Genomic DNA, 21,907 nt, shown 5'->3' with positions numbered 1-21,907 from the left:
ATATTTTGATCATGTTATTTTCCCTACCCAAGTCTTCCCAGATCCTCCCTACCTTCTACTCTCCCAAATTCATAGTCATTCTCTCATAAAAAAGAACAAGAAATTAAACTCAAAGTGTACAAACTAAAAGGAAAGAAAACCAATAAGTCATAGAATAGCAAAACCAAACAGAAAAGGAAGCAAATTTTATATTGACCTGAGCGTGGGGTCGTGCCCTGAAGTGTGGTGAATATACCAGGTGGCACTCCATTGGAAATGACTGGTTCTCCCTTTCCCATAAGGTATTAAATATAAATAGGTTCTTGACTAGGTATGGGAATTTGTGTCAGCTTCCAGTTCATACTGCTCTGATTTTATCTGGGTGTACATGCGCAGGTCTTTTGCGTGCTGCCACAATCTCTGGGTGTTTGTATGTACATCAGTCCTGTTGTGTCTGGAGCACACTCTTTCCTTGAAGGAATTCATTACTGCTGGCTGTTACAATCTTTCCACTTCCTCTTTCCCTTTCACTTTATATTATTTCATCCTTTTATATCATCTATTTCTTTTATATTTTATAAAAATATTCCATTGAGCATTGAATGATTCAAAGTCTCTGACTCTCCTGAATGCTGTCTAGTTACGGATCTCTGTGTAAAGTGCCATCTTCTCAAAGATGAAGCTTCTTGGATGAGAACTAAGCAAGGCACTAATAGGTATAAGACATTTAGAGTCATTTTATTGTTTATTTATTTAGTAGAATTGTAGTAGTAGGCGTTCCCCTAGATTCATGACCTATCTATTATCAGAAACTTAGTCATTTCAACAATGTTGGCTTAGGTTCTATTTCACTGACTGGACCTTAAATTCAATCAAAATGTGGTTGATTATGCCATAACATTAATACCACTGTTTTATCAGTGGTATTATATTTTATCAGTATATTATTTAGGCAGGTCTCTGTTCTGTAGATCACAGGGTTTGTATCTGGCTGAAATTGGTGGTTGATCTTTCTTCAGCAGCATTGTGCCAAGTACTTTTTAGCTCAATGAATGCCATTTAGCATCTAGGTGGGTTGCCGCTTGATTTCTTCACACTCAATGAAATTAACAGGTATGTCTTCAACAATGAAGCCCCACCATCATGTTATAACTAGTAATCAATAGCCCTGGCAATGAATTGTGATCTTTGTGAGGAGTCATTTGGATCCCTTTGACCAATATTATATAGCCCTTTTCTGACACTGGTATTTAGGTGCCATAAAATGACTAGTTAGAGCATTATCTACTCCATTATGTGAATATTGAGAGGCACAACAAATACTTAAGGCCTTTTGGAAAAGTCATATTGAATCCTAATACTCAATAATTTTTCATATATAATATATTGCATATGTATTTTAGGAGTACTATTATTCTTAATGTAGTGATTCACAGCTAGTAAATTATACACAAAATCAAAATTAATTGTCTCTATTTGTGTGTGTGTGTATATATATATATATATATATATAAGTGTATTGTGACATATATCTTTCTATAAGGATTTATGTAATAAATGTTTGGTAATTTTATTATAAATGAATCTTTTCCTATTAAAACATTCATGAAATCTTACATGTTTTAAATATTTTACATGTTTAAAACATGTAAAACATGTATTTTATACATGTTTAAAATATTTTATCATCTTGTGTCCTGTCTCTATTTCAACCTAGTGTGCATTTCATCATAAATTAATAATAACGTTAGATGAAATTTTTATTAAATATTATATACTATATCAAAGGAACCCTAATTTCTTGCTTAATTTTATTTATGACAAAAATAATCTTCACCTTTCATGATAATAAGCTAATATTTGGCAATGAAATCCATTTTTAGGGAAAGTAGATAGTTTTGATAGCTTACCTGATGTTCAGTCAAATGACTTACATGCCTAAGATTATTTGACAGAATTATACCTTTCATATTCATACTAGACTACAGGAAGCAACGGATGCAGTATTTTCTCTTCAAGTTGTTTTGAATATTAATTGAAATAAGCAATTAATTTCTTTATTTGGGATAATAGAATGCTGGTAATTAAGTAATAGTATGAGAGTGTGCATATATATATACATACATATTTTTTCTATTTATATCTCTTCTTCTGTTATATTATTCAGATATAATGCAGAGTCTTTGACAGGCTTCAGTAATTATTGCTTAATACGTAATTTAGTGAAGTTCTACTCACAAAATTCTTGTCCTTAACAAAAATGGATGTTTATATTCCTGGTGATCTGATGTTATGATATCCTATGAAATAAAGCTGGAAACACAAAATTATGAAGGCAAGAACATATTTTTAAGTTTAATTTTATGGGAGTAGCTCAAATCAAATTTTATATAAACACAATTATCGCAATGTTTGACTTTTTGAAATGGAGTATAAATTTAATCAAGGTACCTTATTTAAGTGTGTGAAATATATTGCTTTTACTATATGGACTAATAGGAGAAAATAGCGAAGGAAACAAAATTAAAATATTTTAAATAATGAATTTTTAACATGAAATGATCAAGGTTTTTTTTTTTTACCATTTAAGTACCAATAATTGTACTTTCTTTTTTAATTTTCCAAAAGAGTATTTGAGATTGAAAGTAGGTAGTATTTGGTAACAGAATTTGAAATATGAAAACAGGAATTTGGAGGTGAGAGTAATGTATCAGCTGTGTACTTTGTGATAGATTCATCGATAATCTGCTGAGATAGCAGGAAGCTGTCTTGGTTCTGCTCAGTTCGATAGCATACACACAGAAAACTTCAGGTAGAATACAATTCACCACTGCTACCTTCTGTTATCTTAATGGTGTCGATGTTTCAGGGTTAAATTATTCACGGGTAGAAATATGCCACATTAGGCATACACAGTCCGTTCCATTCTCTTTATTCTTTAATGCATTTTCTTACTATAGACGTCTGTATTTAAATGATGTCATCACCTACTCCAGCCAATCAAGGTACCAAATGCTATTATTATCCTAGGATTAGTCTATAGTTGAACTTGGGAGATCTTTGTAGACACTATTAGAAAATATCAGTACGTGAGTTTTCAGATTGATTCAAATATCAAAGCACCATGATAATTTGAGATGAAAGATGTATCTTTAGTTCTACTGTGTATTTCAAGACTGTCATTGAATTGTAGTATTTTCAAAAATTATTTCAGAAATAGTACAACAAAAATATTAGGAAAACAGATGATTTTTGAAGGATAAGTGAACACAATGGAATAGTATTAAAATTGTGTTTTTATCTGTTAAAGAAATTTTATTCCTTTTGTCAAAAATGAAGACTGTGAAAATGTTAATTTCACATCTTAGCAATTTCATTTTCCATGATGCTATGTGCTGCTATTTGATGTACCTGGAAAAGGTATGCAATGAAATTTTCAAACACCTAAATATTAATAGCTGCTTTATTTATATAAATAACCTTGTTTCATTTTCTGGTAGAGATATACATTGATTGTGGAAGGACAGATGATAGTTGGGGAAAAGATGATAGATGATAGTTTCATAGGTGATATATTGCTTTTAATTCTGCCACTAGAATATCAATCAACTACTTATGATTATGTAGTTAATTAATAAATTTGACTATCAATTTAAAAACTCAGAAGCATTACCAATGCCCTTTCTCTTAATATCAAATAATGATGTTTGCTATGAACTTTCTAAAGTTAGTCTTAAATAGTCTTAAGGAATTGCCTGAGACCACAAATAGAAGAAGTATAATCATCCCAAATAAAAAGTAACTGTAAGGTGGAGACATAAGTAAGTTGTATCTTTACAGGGAAAAATAACAACAACAAAAACAAAACAAAACAAAAGACCTATATGACAAGAGGTCTCAGAGATATGTCATGGGAATGGGTGGGGAAAGTAGGGTCATGTGGACCTCTACCAACTTTCTTCTCTACAAATGCTGGGGGAAAACTGGAAACCAAAATTTTCAAAACTCTGGCAGTTAATCAGAGGCTTGCAGCAACCTAGGAAGTAACTTAATTATTAAAAATATCTAACTCTGTAAGAAGAATGAAACTTGTGACATTATAGATTTCTGGTTTCCTAGTCCACCTTCTTGAGCTCTGTGGGAACACTATAAAGTGAGAGCAGTCAATCACAAGGGAAGAATGGAGTTTCAACCTTCATTGCCTCATTCTCAGAGAGCTGCTGCTATTTTTCACATTTGAAGGTTCTCTGGGAAAATGTATTGGCACAGTTCCTTTTATTTACTGTAACTTGTAACTCACCCACTGAAAATGCTTTTTTTCCTGGAGACATTTATCAAAATTACTTATAGATATCTTTTTTAGTTTGACAAGTACCTGAGGCAATACATAACAGTGAGGACAAATAATAGACACATATTAATTCTTAAAAGGAAAATCAATGGATGCACACGTTCATAGGGGCTTGGAAAAGTTTTGTATGCTTCTAGATACCTATGGTCACATGCACGTGTGGGGTTGGGAATATACCATGTGTTGTATACTAAATTTTGCTATTCCAAAATTCATATTGATGCAATAAACCCTAGTGTCTCAAAAAATAACTTTAATCACAAATGGAAGAATTAGGGTACATTAAGCTCATATAGAAAGTCACCTTATAATGGCTGGTTATTTTTAAGAGAGAAAAAAGACAAACACACATAGTCCCTGTGAAGAGACTGAGAGGAGTTGTCATATTTAAGAAGAGGGGTTAGGCCATTTAGAAAGCCAACAATGGTGGTCCCTTGATTTGGAATTTTTTTAGTTAACTGTTTATTGTTGTGATAAAACGCCATGAACAAAACCAGCTTGGGGAGAAAATGACTATTTCAACTTAGAGCTTATAGTCCATCATCCAGAAAAATCAGTCCAGTATCTCAAGGTAGGAACATAGAGGCAGGGACATAGAGGCAGGGACATAGAAGCATTAACTGATGGAAAGACTATGAAAAAGTGTTGTTTACTGTTTTGTGTTCCATTGTTTGCTTATTATACAAGAAAATACTCCCAGATTCACTTATAGGAAAGTCTTGGGGAGACATTTTCTTAAGTTCTCCCTTTCCAGATATGTCTAGCTTTATGTCAAGTTAACAAAAGAAGTATCCAGAAAAAAGTAACTAACACAGAGTTCTAGTCTTTAGAAAAATAGGAAAATTAATTGCAGGTGTTGAAGTCCTCTGTCAGTCCCATTCTATGGCAGGCCTAGCAGCAAATAATCTCAGCCATACAAATTCTTAAGAAAGGACTAAAACGGCCTCCTCCACTCTATTTGGCTCACAAACATATTCCCCAGTAATAATACTTGGAGATTTAATCTAAGAACTTATAAACACCACTTCCTTTCCAAATAAGGAGATACTCTATGATGTCAAATGCTGATTAATGTAGGTATTGTGGGATTAGTCAACCAGACCCTGCCTTACAAAATACAGTTAAAAAGTCTGGGCGTAGAGAGTAACTATTCCCAGAACTGTCACACTGTCTACTTTTCTTTACAAAATCATGCAATATATAAGAAACCAGAAAAAAAGCATAACTTAGACAAAAGACAAAAACTAACAAACTGAAACTTGGTGAGGAAGCAAAGTCACCAGGATTGCTCGGTAAAGCCTTTAAATTAGTAATTTAAAACACATTTTAAAAAAATAGAGAAAACTCTATTTCAAGAACAAAAGTAAAAATATAACTGAACCGAAAATGTTATCAGAGCAATAGTAATTGTAAAAGAGAAGAACTAAGGAAGAGAAATTCTAGGACAGAAAAGGTAGAACTGAAGAATTTAGTAGAGAACAGGCATCCACTTTCTCCGGATGTCATGGCAAATGATGATAAAACACACCTAAGAGCTACCTCACCTTCTGAAAGACAGTTGTGACATTAGTTCTGTAGACTCAAAAACAAGATGCTGTTTGGTCCTCTTCTTGGTTTCCTTCCTCAGCTTTGGGTTGCTTCAGGTGGCTTCTGGCTGTGGTCCATAAGCCTTGGCAATGGTACTATAATTCAATACCTTTCTCTGTCTCATAGGACCTTGGTTTCCCTGTCTCAGATAAAGTCTATCTCGCCTTCTCTTCTAGGAAGAAACTGATTGCACCCAGATCTGACCTATCTTATCTCCTTGATCCCTAGAATCATATGAGGGATTTCAGCTCAGTCATCTAGTTTTTTGAAGTTTTTATCTCTTTTTTAAAAAATAAATCTTTTTCTTTAAATTCCTTTTAATTAGTGCAAAACAATATTATTGATTTATCCAGGAAAACTAGTTGGTAGGAGAATGTAGAAGTTAATGTTCTTATGTCTAAATGGAGGGAATATGTCATAGGTAAGTGATATATCTGTGTGCAATTATGAGAGTTCCAACACTGTATTTCTACACTTAAGTTATTATGCTTACAGGATGAACAAATGTTGAATCCTATAAATAAGAACAGTCAAAACTAGAGAGCAAAATTGTAGAAACATTGAAGAATTAGCAGCTTTCCTCTTTTTATTTATTATTCTGGTTGTTTTTTATATTAGGAAAAATTCTACATGGTCACAGAAATGGGCAGTGCGGTTGAGAAATGGTAATTAGAGTTAGGATCATAACATAATCTAGAGTGGATAGAAAGGGGAAGGAAAAGCGTCATTTGCAGAAAAAATAAGCAAGGATGGCAGAATGAAACTCACTGAGTAGGAAAGGGAGCAGAGAACACAGAACAAGGTGGAAACACTGTACAGGTGACCATAGACACCTTTCGAGTGAGATGGTGTTTCCATGGACACCATCCTCACTGTACTGCCTGGTGCGGGAGAATTGTCTGTAATCTGTCAATCATATTTTAAATAAATGCTGATTGGTCAGGCAGAAAGTATAGGCAGGAAAACCAGACAGGAAGTAGAGGTGATGCAATGAGAACAGGAGAATTCTGGGAAGCAGGAAGCTCCCTCCACCATTCCTGCCCAGATAACTGAAGAAGTAGCATGTGAGCTGACAGCTGAAAAAGGTCCTGAGCCATATGGCTAACACAGACAAGAATTATGGGTTACTATAAGATGTAAGGATTAGTTAATAAGAAGAGTGAGCTAATGGGTCAATCAGTTTATAACCTAATGTAGACTCTGTAATTTTCTTTGGGACTTGCCGGCTGTGGGGTACAGAAATCCCAACAAGCCGGCCCTCATGTTACAACTGCAATTACATTTTAGAGCTAAACAGAGGCTTATCACTTACATCTACAGGTACACACTTGATGGCGGTGCCCCAAGGTTCTTCGTTACTGTGTACTGAAGTTTTCACAGGAGAAATATAAGACATTTAAGAATTTCACTGTGTGACCAGGTGATGACTAAAATGGTTCAAAGTTCGGCAATATTCTGAACTGCTTGGCAGAGCTGAGAGACTAGAAGGAATGTCAATTCCTGGGGAATAATATCATCTTGAATACTTGGTGTCTGAACACCATGTGTATCCATAGGTCAGCTTTAACTTTCTTGAAGTTTTCAGGATTAAGAAGACATTTATGCTCCATTAGCCAACCCAATCTAGGTAAATGTGAAGGCAACAGCTCAGTCACACTCTGCGTTTCTAGAAAAGAACAATTACATGAAAAAGGAAAAGTTTGAGCAAGACATGGTGTCCATGTCCATAGTCCCAATACTCAGTATATTGAAGTAGGAAAATTCTAAATACTTTGTCACACAGGGTAGGATAATGAAGCCCTGTTTCAAAACAGATCTAAAAATACAAATACAGTCCTACCTTTACTCAACAAAGATTCTATCCATTTAACTGTTAAGTTCCCAGATAAAATTTATGGTTGGTTTTTCTACATTGACACACATATTCTAGAACTTTTTTCTTCTATTTTTATTTATTCAGTATGTTTTTCACATCATGCATCCTGATCCCATTCATTTCCCTGCCACTTCATATCTACTCTCTGCCCCTGCAACCCCCTCCTCCAGTAAAACAAAATGTAAGAGAAAAAAATTTAAAAAAAGGAAAAAAATAAAAAATTTCATCATGTAAGCTGCCATGTGACACACTGAGTCACACAGAAAACTCCTTTGTCCATATATCTTTACTTACAAGTGTTTGAGTGTTCATAGTAAAGAGTCATTGGTCTACATGATGGGGACATCCAGTGAAACAGTCTACCTGAGCTAATGGGAGCCCACCAACTGCTGCCAGACTGGAAAGGAATAAGAAAAGGACCAAATTAGTCCCTCTGGATGTAGTTTACAGTTGCATGGCTGGGGCAGACTGAGGAGTCATTGGCAGTGGCACCAGGATTTATCCCTACTGCATGTACTGACTTTTGGGAAACCTATTCTCTTTGGATGTATACTTTGCTCAGCCTAGATATAGTAGTGAGGACCTTGGACCGTCCCCAAAGCAATCTGCTTTACCCGCTCTGGTGAGTGGATGGGGGTGGGGTAGGAGGGTATATGAAAGGAATGGGAGGAAGGGAGTGAGAACTTGGAATTGTATGTATAATATAAAAAATAGTTTTTCTTCTTTTGAAAAAGATAAAATAAGAAGAATCATTGGTCTGATATGCTGGCTCTGATTACTACAACACCTACAATGTTGGGCCCTCACTGGGACTTTTCTTGGATAGCCTGCTATTGTGGCCCTGTGTTGTGGAGATCCTGCAGCTTTGGTTCTGCTGGTCAGGCCCCTTCACGTATTCCAGCAGATCACACAGATGGGGTGAATGTTGCCATAAGCAAAGTCGTAGCCCTGGCTTGAGCCTAGGCAGCCACAGGTTTGGTCAGCTCACCAGTTCTCCCCTGCCCTCACCACTTTGAGTGAGCTCTCCAGCATTACCCTGGCTAAGTCACCCTTGCAGCAATGAGGGAGCGGTGGGTCCAGTTCTCCTGCTCATATGTCCTCATATGTCTCCCCAACCTGCACCATCAGGGCCAGCGCTACTGTGTTGTCTGTGTTGTCCAAGTGAGGAGCATGGGCAGCTCTTCCAAGTGTTGCACCTGGTGAGGGGCTGGAACAACGCTAAAGTTCTGAGCCCAGGACCAGGTCCTCCATCTGTCTCATGAACTGATGGTTGAGTGGGTGGGGCATCTGTCCTCTACCCATGACACCACATGTGAGAGGAGTAACGGGGACAGCGCTACCTTGCTTGAAACTTTGGGGCTGGGTCACCTACACTCTGATCATAAGACCAGCTCTGCTGAGCTGTGCAGATCCGGCCTGCTTTCCTGAGCACTGCCGCTGGTAAGGGAGAAGGGAGAAAAGGAGGTTATCTCTCCTCCACCCACACCGTCGCTGACAGACAAGTAGAGGGGACAGTTTTCCCACGCTTACCACTTCAGGGCTGGCTCACCCACACATCCACCCACAGGGTTTGCATGATTGTGTTGCCCAGGTGAGGTTAAGGGCCTGCTCTTCCAAATGCTACAGCTGGTAAGGGCTAGGAGCAACTCTGCCAACTGCTTCAATCACACTGATGAAGGGGAGATGTAAACAAAATATATATAACAGAGAAACAGCATACAACTGTAAATAAATGAATTGAACAAATTGCTATTAATAGAGGAGGCATTTTAACTGAGTAAAGAACAATATTATCCACATATTTTATAGTAGTTTAGTTACTGCTGAGCAAAATGTACAAACCATAAAAGGTGGGAGTTTTGTCTGAATAGAAGCAATGAAAATTATACATCACAGCTGCACATTCCTATTTTTAGACCTTAAGTACTAAGGATACCTTTAGCCAAAATGGCAGTCTGACATCACGTCTGAGTGAACTGATTCTGAAAGCTTAAAAATTTGGAATAGATTGTCTCCAGGTTTAATACAACATGAAGCCACCATTAACAAATGAAGGAATACATGTGAAATTTTATTAATAGGCATTGATCATAAATCCATACATTTTTGTCTCATAATGTTCACTATGTAGTATTTAAGTTTCCTTTGGTGTCATTGGCAAAGATATTCTGACTTCATATTTGACTTTTCTAGGAGGCAGTGTCTGACATCTATTTGTAAAGTCTCTCATTTTGTTTTCATCTACAGTTTGGTCGCCACAAAGGAAACGAACAGTGCAAGGCCTCGCAGTGCTCCAATGTCACCTTCGGATTTTCTGGACAAACTAATGGGGCGGACATCAGGGTATGATGCAAGAATCAGGCCTAACTTCAAAGGTAGCTATTCTGTTTACTGCATCGGGTGCGGTGTGCTTAAAGAAGTTAAGTCTTCGAATTGATTCTGCCAGAAACTCTAGCACTTATTTCCAATAGTCTTTGAAATACTGTGTTAATAAGAGTTGTGCCTGCAAAAGAAAAGCCGTGTTCATGTTTAGACCATAATGTGCCTGGTGTAGACAAACCATACTGTTCTCTCCTTAATAGTTATTTATTATTTGGTTGATTTTTCTGAGACAAGACCTTGCTATATATTCCACATAGCCCAAGCCAGTGTCATGTTCATGCTCATTCTCCTGCCTCAGTGTCAATAATGTAGTATTATAGATGTATACCACCATACCTGGTTTCTAAATACCCGTATGTCTTATATCAACTTTTTGTTAGTGGTGTGTGTGTGTGTGTGTGTGTGTGTGTGTGTGTATTAATGCCTATCTGTTATCTCACTGTCTAGAGCAAAAGCTTAGCATCAGTAGTTCAGATTTTATTTCTATTTATATCTCTATAAACCAGAAGCAACCAGAAGAAATAAAAACTTCCTTTTTAATTTTCAGGATGGGAATTAAATGAACATAGTTTTTGAGCTCTGGTTTGTCTGGAAACCTTTGTTGTAAAATTTAGGCACTTGTTAGAACAGCTTATACTTTAGAGACTATGGGTTATGAGATGCATATGCATCCATCCTGATGGTTTTTCACTATTGGTATCTTACATTAAAACAGTTAATTTATCATCATTGATGGACTAGAGTCCCTACTTTGCCTTAGAGCTCTAGTTTTGTGTTGAACAGCTTTCACAGGCTATATAAATTTATAATAGCATGATATGTTTGTATCATTTACATACATTTACATCATCATCATAAGTATAGTTTTGCTGCACTAAAATGCCAAATTTTAAAATTGCATAGGAGAAAACAGATTTATTAATATTATTTATTCATACCAAACCACCAAATTTCTTGTGAGTGGTACAATGCCACTTCGTTCAGAACAATCAAGGTGACTGCCGTGGGCATCATTGCAGCTTTTGTATTTCTCCCCCAACACTTTTTCCTTTCACTCTGTCATTTTTTAAGAATATTTTCTCTCTAGAAAATGAAATTGGACAGGAAAGGCTTTCCGAGCCAGACCTTTGCTTGGTCTTCTTTGTTGAGTTCTGTCTCGTACAATGGCCCGGCTGCGGAAGACCCCTTACAGACACGGGTGTTTGAGCACTTCTCCAGCTTGTGGGATGTGCTGTAACTTCCAGCTGGTAAAGTCTAGCTGGAGGCAGGGTTGCTTGAATTGAACAATTTAGCCTGACCTGAACTCTCTGCTTTTCTGAAGACTTGTGAGGAAGCCATGCCTTAAATTTCTGCCACCTGGACCAAGCTGGTCCCAGCCAAGCTTTCCTTGCCGTCATGGACTGTATACCCCGAAACTGTGAGCCAAACAAAGCCTCCTTCCCTCACTCACATCGTTTCAGTACAGTAACATGGGATGTTCCTGATACACCATGCTTGCCAACATGGGGAGGAAGGCAACATGGGGAAGAAGGTCTGGAACCACCAAAAAGTATCATGTTTGTCCCAATTCTCAACAAAGTTATTTACAATGTTTCAAAAGTTCCCTGACGCCAACTAAGAACGAGCTTGTTTCACAGGAATTGAGGAAGGAGAATGTTTCTGAGGTCCTTTTACTCAGTCCTGCTCCACTCAGTTTTCATTTGTATTCTTATAATACTTTATTTCATCTGTCAGTTGTTTTTAACAGACCTTCACTTTTTAATGCCATTAAACTAATTATGAACTTCCTCCCATCTTCTTTGGTACATCAATTAATTCTCACTTTTATTTGGCAATACAATTATCTCTAGACAATAAAAACTGTTTCCAGATCTTCTTTACTGAAGTAAAATTTTTCTGGTATCATTTGAAACATGAAACAATCTTAATAGAACAATTGAACAGCAAATAAAAGTTTTATCGTACTATAATAACATTGTATTTAACTAAAATACTCTAGCAAACACTCTTGAAATATGCCCCTTTTCATTGTCACTAATCTTGGTTTCTTCCTTTGGCCTTTCATGATCTTTAATATGATTTGGACTTCAGAAAAGAGTATTATGTCAATAAATACTCAATTCTCAAGTCCTCACAAATATTTATTTTATACCTGTTGATATCTTACTCTATTTCTAATGTTGACTTTTGATAGATAGAAATAACTTTGCTTGTTTTCACAGTGTCCTTGAGATTTCTGTTTACTTGTGATATTTCTCTATATTAATGCCTTTCTGAACATATTACAAATTAATTAACACTACTAGTGTTCATCTGACTGTTTACTTAGATAGACAATATTTCATATATATATATATATATATGTATACATATGTTATTCATGTCTACAGAATATGTTATACATATGTTATATGTATACATATATATATATATATGTTGTCTACAGAATAACACGAAATATATTATCCCTACATATTTTGTTATATTAGATGAACATTTTAAGAATGTTATTTTCTTATTTTGAACTATTCCTGTGCACCAAGACACAATATTTCTTACTACTTTGGGGAAACAGTTTTTTCTTTGTATGTCTACATATTGTAAGGTCATTGTGACAAAGTCTGTTGAGGAAGATACTCTAAAATTATATATGCCTACATGGTCAAAGTATATTATAGTTTCATTCTACTTTTATTTTTAAAACTATGTTTTAATTGAAATAGAATCGCTTCCGTGTTACCTTTTATCCTTCCAGCCCCTCACAGTTATTCCCGCTCTGATCACTCCTAAGCCCTGAAAGTCTCAACTAGATAGCCTCTTTTTTCATCACTGTGTTGCAGATAGATATGTGTAAATGCACAAATATTTAAATTACCCTTGTTTCATGTAGATATGCACAAATATATAAATACATTCTGTTGATTCTGTTATTGCTGATCATGTACATATGTTCCAGGGCCTACCACTGGAACATCTGACAACCAAAAAGCATGTTCACTCCAGGGGAAGTCGATTCTCCTCCCTGCAGTTGTTAATTTCCTCTAGTTCTTTGCGTAGAAGTGAGGCAACAAGAAATTCCCCTTCAATGCTATCATATCCATTAACATTTTAGGAAAGACTGTGTTTACATATGATGTGTTGATTCCCTGGGTCTTATAATATTTTCATCCTTTCTTCTATGATAGTCCCTGATTCCTAGATGGAAGAGCTGTGATATAGATATATGGATTGGGGTTGGCTCCCTACAGTCTGCTAACTTACCTTTAAATTACTATTTATGTAGTAATTATGTAACTTTCAAAGTTCAAAACATTCTCAAACAATCAAAGTAACAAATACAATAAAACACACCTTTTAAAATTAATCTACTTCACTGAATGTTAGTGATCTGAAATTATGATACTCAATCTTTTACTAGAAGCAAGATCATTAGCTTTGATAATCACTAAAATTATCAGCATAGCCTGAAGATACCACTTCCATCCAACTTTCAAATTCCCCATCATACTTCATCAGCTATTTAAATAATGATGATTACTTAATAGTCTTATCCAGTATAAAATCACTGTCTAAAACAGCTCTTCATTTTTTAAAATCGAAAATACATTTTTCATACACTCTATTCTCACTATATTCTCATTAGTTTCCACTCTCTCAAATGTTCCCATATCCCCCCATTTCCCCGCCCTCTCAAATCCATACCCTGTTCTTTTTCTCTCATTAGAAAACAAACAGACATCTTAAAAGAACTTAGCATTAAAGTATTTTTTTCAGTTAACTTAGAAGAATATAACTTACCTCTCATTTGCCAAGTTATTTCCTCCACTGTATTTTGTTTAAAGCTTATCTTGGTTGTATAGGTTTATTTTAGCTGTATTATTATAGGTTGCATATTACCAAACGCAGGTCATATTTATATCTATCATTACTGGTAACTTTCACATTGTTACCCATTTAGATATATCTACATATAGGAGATATATCTAGCCACATATATACAAATATTACAAGCACATATATTTGCAGATATTTCTGTATTTACTTCCTTAGGTGTGATTCCTGAAGACCTTGATTTTACATTGATATTTACAGTTCTATAAAGTTTATATCAGTTTCGCAGGTTTTATATTTTCTCATCTGAGAGCAGGAACTTGGCTCCCATTACCCTCCATACAATAATATATTTGATCAAAATGCAATGAATCTCTGGTGCTGCATTGTTTTGTTTGTTCCCCCATGGTGGTTGCACTCTGAAACCCTTCTTGTTTGTATCCTCCTGAGAAGAGTGTCATTAAAATTCTGTGTCTATGGGTTAAGAACACAAAAGCACACACCCCTTGTCCTTTCCTAGGTCTTACATACCTCACCAGATTTCTCACCATGATCATGCATTTCTCACTTAATACTACCTAGCATGCCATGCCTTGTAGATATTCCCTGCAGAAGTGCTTTTCTTCTACAAAACTCTAGGTACCACGGGCACATAAACCTATCTTACAACAGCCACCTGAGAAAAGTTAGAACTGCATTTCTGGGAATAGAATAAATGGATTTCTATTTTTTGCTCCTTAAATACAAATTATAAATCTTTATTTATAGTCATCAAAAAATTGCTCATTTTAAAAAAAAAGAACAGTTCTCCCAAGTGACATGTATACGCATTTAGCTAAAATAAAAACAAATCTCTACGTTGGGATATTTTTCATCCTCAATTATACTGTCTTTAAGAAGGCTAAAACTTTGGTACAGAATTCTGTTACAAATTCCTTAGAGTCATTTTTATGAAAATTTGAGCTGTTTGATTGTTTGCTCTACATTGGCCTAATGAACACTTTCTCCACTGTGATTAAAAATAACATCTTTCCCAAGTGTCTGAATTGCACTTTGATATTCTGCTTTTCCTTCATCTCTAAACTTAAAAGCCATGTTCTATGTCTTTAAGGGACATTTAAAAGAAAAATTGCCACTGAAAACATCTGCAACTACTGTCATTTGCTTTCCAGGCCAAGGATGTGGACTGTAATGAACAATTTAGAAGCACAGTTGGCCATATGGATGCTGGAGCAGTCATTTGCTCTGTTGCTAAACATAGTGGTGGATTGGATGGATATAACAGCTTTTGCATTGGCACGGAGAAGTAACAGATTGGCCAAGGACTGTTAAACAGGTGCTGCCAGTGATAGCAAGTCGATTTACAATCTTCTCAGAGTTTCATACTCCATAAAAGTTTTCAAAAGATATAGCAATACTTAAGGTAAAAAGGAAACTCCAAAATTGCTGGCTTATGTGACCTGTACTAGTCTTATGGATAGAACATAGTTTCTTTAAAGCACGTCAGTGCTGTATTCATCTCATTCTTTGATTCTCTCTCCATGCTTACTGTCCTCAGCTGGGTCCATTCTGTATTACTCAAACACCACTACAAAAATCTCCTATAGCCTATCCTCCCAAACTTTCATTCCTGAGTAAATTAGGGATTCCATAACAGTGCAAGGATACCTCCTCATTCTAGTTATTTTGGGTTGCTTTATGAAACATGAAGAACTATACCAATGTAGGAATGAGAGAGGTCACTGGCATACAGGTAACAGTCCAAATAAAAGGGAAGCCAAGGTAGGAACTTGGCGACAGAAACCAGAGCAGAGAGCATGCAGGAATGATGCTTACTTACTGGCTTGTTCAGCTTGCTTTTTTATATAACATAGGACGCCTGTCCAGGGGTGGCATTATCTACAATAGATCATCCCATATCAATCATTAATGAAAAAAATGTGCCAACGGCTTAATAAGAACAAATCACCCAAAGGAAGTTCTTTACTTTATCACCTGAGTAGGACTCAGCCATCGGTAAGTTTAATGGAGGCCTTCTGTTTACCCTGAAGCAATACCTGGTTGCAGGAAGGACCATAAACTAAGATTAACTGAGCATCACCCAAGAACAGACCATCCAAAGGACATGCCTAACATTCCAACTGCTATAGATAGAACCACCTGGCAGCACACACTTACCAGGACACCCCTAGGCAAATGTCAGCCAGTCAGGGGTCCTGAACCTCAGAAATCCCTCACCCCCATCTTTACTACTATAAAAACCCAACTCTAACTGAGCTCGGGGCTTTGCATTTATTTCAATCCATTGGACATGTGGAGAGACCAAGCTTGCAAACTTGCATAAAATAAAGGCTCTTTGCTTTTATTCAGTCTCATTGTTGGCTTTTGGGGGACTTCGCAGATTTGGGTACAAAAACCACAGGCCCATCTGATAAAGGCAATTCTTCAGTTGAGGTTTCCTCTTCCAGGGTGTCTCTAGCTTGTGTCAAGATGATATTTTTTTCTTCCCTTTTTTTTTTTAAAGATTCACCACACTGCTGCTTTTATTATGCCCTACACCACCTTTTCCATCAAGGAAAGAGAAGCAACCACCTCACTTGGTCTCAATTTCTTTCATAAGATGAAACAGGTGCAATGGATGGCTTCAAATATCATATTTCATGCTGACGAATGTTACCGGGAGAACCTAAAGACACCTTTGGAAATGAAAATGACAAAATTTGATCAACACACTCTTACAGTCACATTATCAAGCATCTGTAAAGGCCCCAAGGGGATCACAAGTATGTATCAAAAACTTTGATACAACAAGAGTCCTGGATCTAAAACATTGACCTTTATAACCAAATTATTGATGTTTACTTTAATATTTCAAAATGATATAAATATATTAATATTATTTACATATGTACATATCTTTTGAATGAGTATGTGCTGTACTATTTAAACATTTATTTAGAATTTGATGCCTGGATTCCTTGTCCTTTCTTGCAAAGAATGCATAAACTCTTAATTGATTGAATATCAAATAACACTTGTATGGATTATACACTGGCAAAAAATATATCTGACAAGACAAAGTATGAAGCTTAGAGCCAAGACCACCAGAAGTTCTGTTATTTTCACATTAAATTTGAAAATGACTATTTACTTTTGTTAATGGCCTTCTGCATCTTGTTGGTGACATCTTAGAGTGGCATGTGCTGCCATTGGTCGAGCTTACCTGACTATCTTTCTTTTTGTCCTTGCTCTTCTGTAGAAGCATATTAGTTTGCTCATGACATTCTTTGACCTTTATATTCAAATCTCTGTTCAACAGAAAGTGGCATTACCATATTTTGGGGAAAAAAATTAACGATTTCTGTAGTTTTTCTTCCTAATATGATATTTACTCTTTAAACCTTTGTGGGGTAATGAAGATGTGCCCTGAGACATTTGTTCATTAAAAAAAGAAAAAGAAAAAACGCTTTAGAGTTGAAATATTTAAATCATTTTGTTCTAATTTTATTTCCTCTGCTAGTATTCATACTTTTTGGAATAAAAATCACACTTAAAAGATGCTACGAAAATTAATTAGAGAAATAATTAAATTACCATTTACTCTATGCCTGGTGCAAAACAAAGTTTTACAACAAAGGCCCTTCTTGGTGAAAACAAGGATAGCAAGTCACCTTCTGTTTTCTTTATCTCAATTTCAACAAATGAATGGGGCCCTGAGTCCTTTCACAGCTCCCCATGCTGTGGTCCCCAGACTACTGGTTTCTGCATCTTATTTTGCATCTCCATCTGCATTTTATTTTAAAGTGAATGAAACCAACACTAGCAAATTTGTGTTTTTCTTTTTAAGGGAAAATCAAAAAGGTATGACATAATTAGTCTGAAAGTGAAGACTGATCCTGAGACCTGTATTCCTGCTGTAATCAGCCGGAGAAAATAGCAGTGTTTTACTGTTAGGTGGAATCACACCACAAGAGCCTGGAAATGCCAAATGTTCCTTTCAGATTTCAAGGATACCATCCACCTGTGTGTATTTTCAGAGGCCCTCACTTTAGGCTTACATGGAGTGAAGGAAAAATTTACCTCTAACACTTAACTGTAACGTCACACTTTCCTTTTGATGAAATATAAAGAAATGGTGGAGTAAATTCTGTATCCTCTTCCTTTATTTAAAAGTTTGTGTTTTCATTTTACATACCAAACACAGTTCCCTCTCTCCCCCCTCCTCCTTCTCACCCCCACACTGTTTTCCTCCCACCCTTTACCCCCATCTACTCCTCAGAAAGGGCAAGGCCTCCCATGGGGAGTCAACAAAGTCAAGCATATCAAATTGAGGCAGGACCAAGTCCCTCCCGTCGATATCACAGCTGAGCAAGGTGTCCTTCCCTAGGGAATGAGCTCCAAATAGTCAGTTCATGAACCAGGGATAAATCTTGGCTCCACTGCTAGCGGCCCCACAAACTGGCCAAGCCACAGAACTGTCACCCACAGTCAGAGGGCTTAGTTGGGTCCTATGCAGGTACCCCAGCTGTCAGTCCAGTCAGAGAGCTCCCACTAGCTCTGGTCAGCTGTCTCTGTGGGTTTCCTTACCACAGGTTCTATGGGTATTTACCTCCAGTTATCTCAGTAAGGTATTTTTTGCTCATTTGCTTGATTTTTCTATTTTAAATTTTATGTTTGAGATAATAACGTTATGAAAGTATTTTTCCTTTTCCCTTTACTCCCCTGAACCCTTCCTTCCATACACCCTCCATGCTCTTCAAATTTATGTTTTATTGAGTAATTGCATTGCATCCATGTATGTATATAATGTATACATATACATATATGTATATAAATATATATACACATAAATATAAACCGTTCGATCATATTATTATTTGGGTGTATGTTTTCCGGGCTGACCGCTTAACACTAGAGAGCTATTTACTGTTCTCATTCCTGGAGATGACTCTCCCACTAACAACTTTATACATTGCTTATTATTTTTTGTGTAAGGTTGAGGTCTCATGGAACTTTTTTTGTCCACCTTGGGATTCCATTAGTGCTTCCTCAGTCAGGTTACATTTGGAGAGTCATGGTAGTGAGCTTTTTGTATGTCGCTTCTGATATTGCTAGCAGACACCATCTCATAGCAGCTAGCTCTCTGATCCTTTGACTCTTGCAGTCTCTCTGCCTCCTCTTTGGCAGGTTTCCTGAGCCAAAGTATGAGAGTGTTTGGTAGATGTACTCAATATGACTCCAAAGCTTAGCCTTCAGTTGGTGTGGGTTTCAGATATAAAAACAGTTAATGTTGTAGGCATATGTTTTTATACTCACACAGAGGATAAAGCTTGAGTCTTTTTTATGCATCCACCCATACCCCAAACACAAAATTATTTTCAAATCATATTACCTGTATGTAGTTAGAATTTTGGATTTATGCCACATTCGCTATCTAAAGTTATTGTAGCACTGTGAATATGCACAAGTTCTGAGTATGGCATTGGCCCCCTTGCTGACACTATTTTAGAAAGAACATTAGGTCATTCACAAAGGTCACGAATCATCTTGTAGTTTTCTACAACAGTGCTGGGAAGTGAGGAGGATCTTCAACATTTACAAGCAAAACAGTATTTCCACTTTCAATTTTGATAAGAAAGCCTAACAACACATTAGGAATGAAAGCAATGCAAAAATGTGTAGGGCAGGGAGCTTTAAGGCATTAGAGTCTCATGGACTTCCTCGAAAGTTAACAGAAGTCATCTTCAATTAAAACGAAGAAATGAACCTACACAGAAGAAATGGGCAGCATGAAAGAGCATCCCACAAAACAAGGCAGTGGGAACATATCCCAGTGCACTGTTGGCAGCACACACACAGGTTGTCTGCTATGTTATAGAGAAAAATATTCTGGGTTATAGGACCATAGAAAATGAAACTGCTACAGTATCTGGAGAGCTGCATACATAAACAGATAGATAGTCTAGATATTTCAGACCTTGTGGTTAATTAATGACACACATGGAGGAAGCTATGTAGAACACATAATGCAATTATCAATTTCAGAAGAAGAATCTTTAAAAAATGAAAATAAATTTAAGGTATTTTTCTGGCTTACTTTGTTTCCCAACTCTTTGTAAATTGATCTAATTTTGACCTACTTTTTCTCTGAACATTGCTCTTCTGTGAATACAAATTTATTCCCTTATGCCGCACATAAACCTTTATATTCAAACCCCTGATCAACTAGGGGTGGTAATACCACACTCAGAATTTGTGTATAAGTTAATAAGACACTTGGAGAATATTTTCATTGCTACAATAATTTTAGAAAGTGAATATGACATAAAATGATAATTTAAATCTGTGCAGGTAATAAGATATCAAAAATATTTTTGTGTTTGGGGTATGAAGAAAAGACTCAGTCCTTAGCTTCTGTGTGAGCATTAGAACATACACCTCACTATTAATTACCTCATTTAGATAACTTCAGGTGAATACACAAAGAATCTCTCTCCTTTTGTTTTTTTATTAGGTGTGTGTGTGTGTATGTGTGTTGTTGTATACATATGTACATGACATATGCTCAAATGTAGAAATTAGAAGTGGGTATTAAGTGTCTCTCTATATGATCTTGTTCTTTATTGCCTTGAGAGAAAGTCTCTCACTGAAATGAGAGTTTGCTATTTAGGCTATAATGAGCAGAGAGCTCCTGAAACCCACTAGTCTTCACCCATCAATGTTGAGGCTGCAGGTGCATGCATGTATGTCTACATGTTTTTATAATTGGGTACTTAGGATTGGAACTCAGGTCCTTATCTTTGCATAGCACATACTTTTACCCACATAGTCATACCCCAAGTTTCGAACAAATCTGTTTAAAGAGTTAATGATTATTTTTCTATAAAAAGAAAGATAAAGATAGGCCTAGAGGCTATTTTCCTATACTAAACCTTGAAAATAAATTTACTCTTATGTATTAACTAAGGATATAAAATAAATTATTCTCATATGTTAGCTTGTATATTTTTGCATGATTAATTTAAATAAATTTTAAAGCAGAGAAATTTAACCTATAACAAAATGTTTCATTTATATAATTATCAGCTAATTACAGAACTTGGGGCCAGATAATTGAATATTTATAGAATATCATGTAAAGAATATTAGAGGAAAGAACATAGAGTAAGAAAATATGATTTTTAAAATTTGACCTGACCGTACTACTTATAGCACCTAAATGTCCCCTATGGCATTTGATAACTTGGATATCTTGATGAACAAATGATAGAATATTACCCACTCCTGGATTATTTTCAGAGTAAATAATATCTTGTACTCTATAAGAAGTCAAGAGTTAACTTATCCCAGATCTTCTAGCTCTAGTACATCAGTGTTTCTCTGTGAAACTTCCATTTGCTCTACACATGTAGTATGAGGTGCAGGCTCCTTGTTCCATCCTGCCTGGCTAGCATACACTTGAAATAACCACACGGAATTGTATTAATTAAATTACTGCCTTGTCATTAGCTCTAGCCTTTTATTTGGCTAACTCTCTCATCTTTGGTAATCAATTTCCATTAATGTATATTGCCAGTTGACTGTGGCTTACCAGCATGAGTCTATCCAGTGTCCATCTTGGGCAGGAGAATCATGGCATCTGCCACACTTCCCTTCTTTCCAGCATTCTCTTCTGTCTACTCCATCCACCTGAGGGCTGCCCTATCAAAAGACCAAGACTGTTTTCCTTATTCAGCCAATGAAAGAAACACATAGAAAGAAGACCCTCCTACACCATAAACAGGCTTTAGAAATTTGGTGAGGAAGTGAGTAATTAAACCTAATAAAAATAAAATTCCTTGAATTTATGGTGACTACAATCAGATATTGAAAAGGGACTGGATAATGGTTAAACAGTGAAT

General features: G+C 36.1%; 2 protein-coding genes across 8 annotated transcripts in view; one reads left to right on the top strand and one right to left on the bottom strand.

The window, feature by feature from the left end:
• Glra3 (glycine receptor alpha 3) overlaps positions 1 to 21,907 on the top strand; it is a 165,382-nt gene that overhangs the window by 35,824 nt on the left and 107,651 nt on the right. For both annotated transcript variants that reach the window (XM_087901195.1, XM_087901196.1), the window contains exon 2: positions 10,041 to 10,168. In XM_087901195.1, coding sequence (XP_087757321.1) covers positions 10,041 to 10,168 — 128 coding nt within the window. The remainder of the gene's footprint in view (positions 1 to 10,040; positions 10,169 to 21,907) is intronic.
• LOC146890620 (uncharacterized) overlaps positions 10,072 to 21,907 on the bottom strand; it is a 59,789-nt gene continuing 47,953 nt past the window's right edge. For 3 of the 6 annotated variants that reach the window (XM_087901197.1, XM_087901199.1, XM_087901198.1), the window contains 2 exons: positions 21,598 to 21,707; positions 10,072 to 10,296 (listed from right to left, as the gene is read on the bottom strand). In XM_087901197.1, the coding sequence (XP_087757323.1) occupies positions 10,281 to 10,296; positions 21,598 to 21,707 (126 nt within the window). In that variant the 3' untranslated portion in view covers positions 10,072 to 10,280. Of the gene's footprint in view, positions 10,297 to 16,347; positions 16,703 to 17,229; positions 17,315 to 21,597; positions 21,708 to 21,907 lie in introns of those variants that run through there. The other 3 variants (XR_015736238.1, XM_087901200.1, XR_015736237.1) reach the window with 2 other exon arrangements.

Source organism: Myodes glareolus, chromosome 23, assembly GCF_982192425.1.
Source record: "Myodes glareolus chromosome 23, mMyoGla1.1, whole genome shotgun sequence".
Lineage (NCBI taxonomy): Eukaryota > Metazoa > Chordata > Mammalia > Rodentia > Cricetidae > Myodes > Myodes glareolus.
Note: the sequence above shows the minus strand (reverse complement) of the source record. Positions and strands in the feature narration are given on the sequence as shown.